General features: G+C 41.1%; 1 protein-coding gene across 3 annotated transcripts in view; it reads right to left on the bottom strand.

Annotated features, from left to right (window-relative positions):
- The window catches only part of Riox2 (ribosomal oxygenase 2), a 19124-nt gene extending 18181 nt beyond the window's left edge, over nt 1–943 (bottom strand). For all 3 annotated transcript variants that reach the window (XM_004645722.2, XM_023706046.1, XM_004645723.2), the window contains exon 1: nt 474–943. In XM_004645722.2, the coding sequence (XP_004645779.1) occupies nt 474–905 (432 nt within the window). In that variant the 5' untranslated portion in view covers nt 906–943. The remainder of the gene's footprint in view (nt 1–473) is intronic.
- Nucleotides 944–1297: the final 354 nt, after the last annotated feature.

The raw sequence follows: 1297 nt of genomic DNA, 5'->3' as shown, positions 1-1297 counted from the left end.
CTTGTACAGCAATTAACCACTAAGAAGAATATATGCAGTATGTTATTTGTTGAATCTGTACTTCCAATTTGATTTGAAACTGTCACACTGTTATCTATTTATCAATAAAATTTTGGAAAAAAAAAAAAAAAAACAGGCTCTTAGTCTGCTGAGCTATCTTGCCAGTGCTGTTTTTAATTTTTTATTCTCTTTAAAAGAAAAAGTTCACAAAAGAAAAAAAGCAAGCTTTGTAAACTTGAGATATAATTCAGCTTTTACACCTCAGTAATACCCATGCTTAACCTTAGGTGCTTGAGAACAACTTAGCTAAAAGCTAATGTAGAATTTAGACAGAAATGCACTAAGACCAAAAAGCTGCTGTGCGTTCACAGAATGGCAGAAGGCTCACCATCACTGTCACCCTTGAGCTGATCTGTGACCAAATGTTAGCACTTGAGCAAGTAATGAGGGCTCTGCAGTGAGGAACTTGTTACCTTAAATCTCTGAGGTTGGTGAAACTGAATTGTTGCCCTTTTCTGATCGAAATCTTTTCTCAGCTGCAGAAAGTGCACTTTGCCATCTTTATTTAAGACCTTCTTCTTCCCACTGACACATCGGCATACGTTCACATCTCTTCCATAGTATATTCCCTGGCTGCACAGCCTCTTCAGATCTGTTAGCCTGAAGAGAGACTGGTAATATGCGGCTCGTGCAGGGTCAGCCCTCTGGAGGAGAAGGGGCTTCTTCTCCCAGAATTCCTTGAAAAAAGTCTCTGTTTTGATTGGAGAGATTAAACTTTCAAAGAGACTACTGGGGCTATCAAAGTCTAAGGTGGAGGCCCCACCAACTGCCTCCACCTTCACCTGTTTCCTGGGAACAGGCCCCTCTTCCTTCCCATTCTGGGTAGGCTTCGCTTTCTTTGGCATTGTTCTGTGTTCAAGACAAAGCAAGGAAGAAATGCAAACCTAGCAAAAGAACAAAACACACGTGATTAGGACTTCCGAAACACCAGCACTGGTATTAGTGGCCCTTACCCACACACTGCCTAGTTATGACCACTAATGTTTCTAGGAGTGCTTCCTAAATCAATACCACTTTCTCAAGGTTGTGAGGGACCTTACACCAGCATCATTTCTTCAGCCTCAGGCATGATTCAGCTTCAAACACTGCTCAGCTTATACATTCATCCAAAAGAAATCATGCTTTTCTTTCACACAAGCACTAGCTCTTTTATTATTTATTAGATTGATAATTATCCCCAAGAAACCATTTCACTGTCTCAGCAGTTCCCAGTCATCGGCTTAGCCTGTGGGCATTG

The sequence above is a fragment of the Octodon degus genome, unplaced genomic scaffold (genome assembly GCF_000260255.1).
Source record: "Octodon degus isolate 3935 unplaced genomic scaffold, OctDeg1.0 scaffold00237, whole genome shotgun sequence".
NCBI lineage: Eukaryota > Metazoa > Chordata > Mammalia > Rodentia > Octodontidae > Octodon > Octodon degus.
The sequence above is the reverse complement of the archived record's forward strand: the minus strand, read 5'-3'. Positions and strand labels throughout refer to the sequence as shown.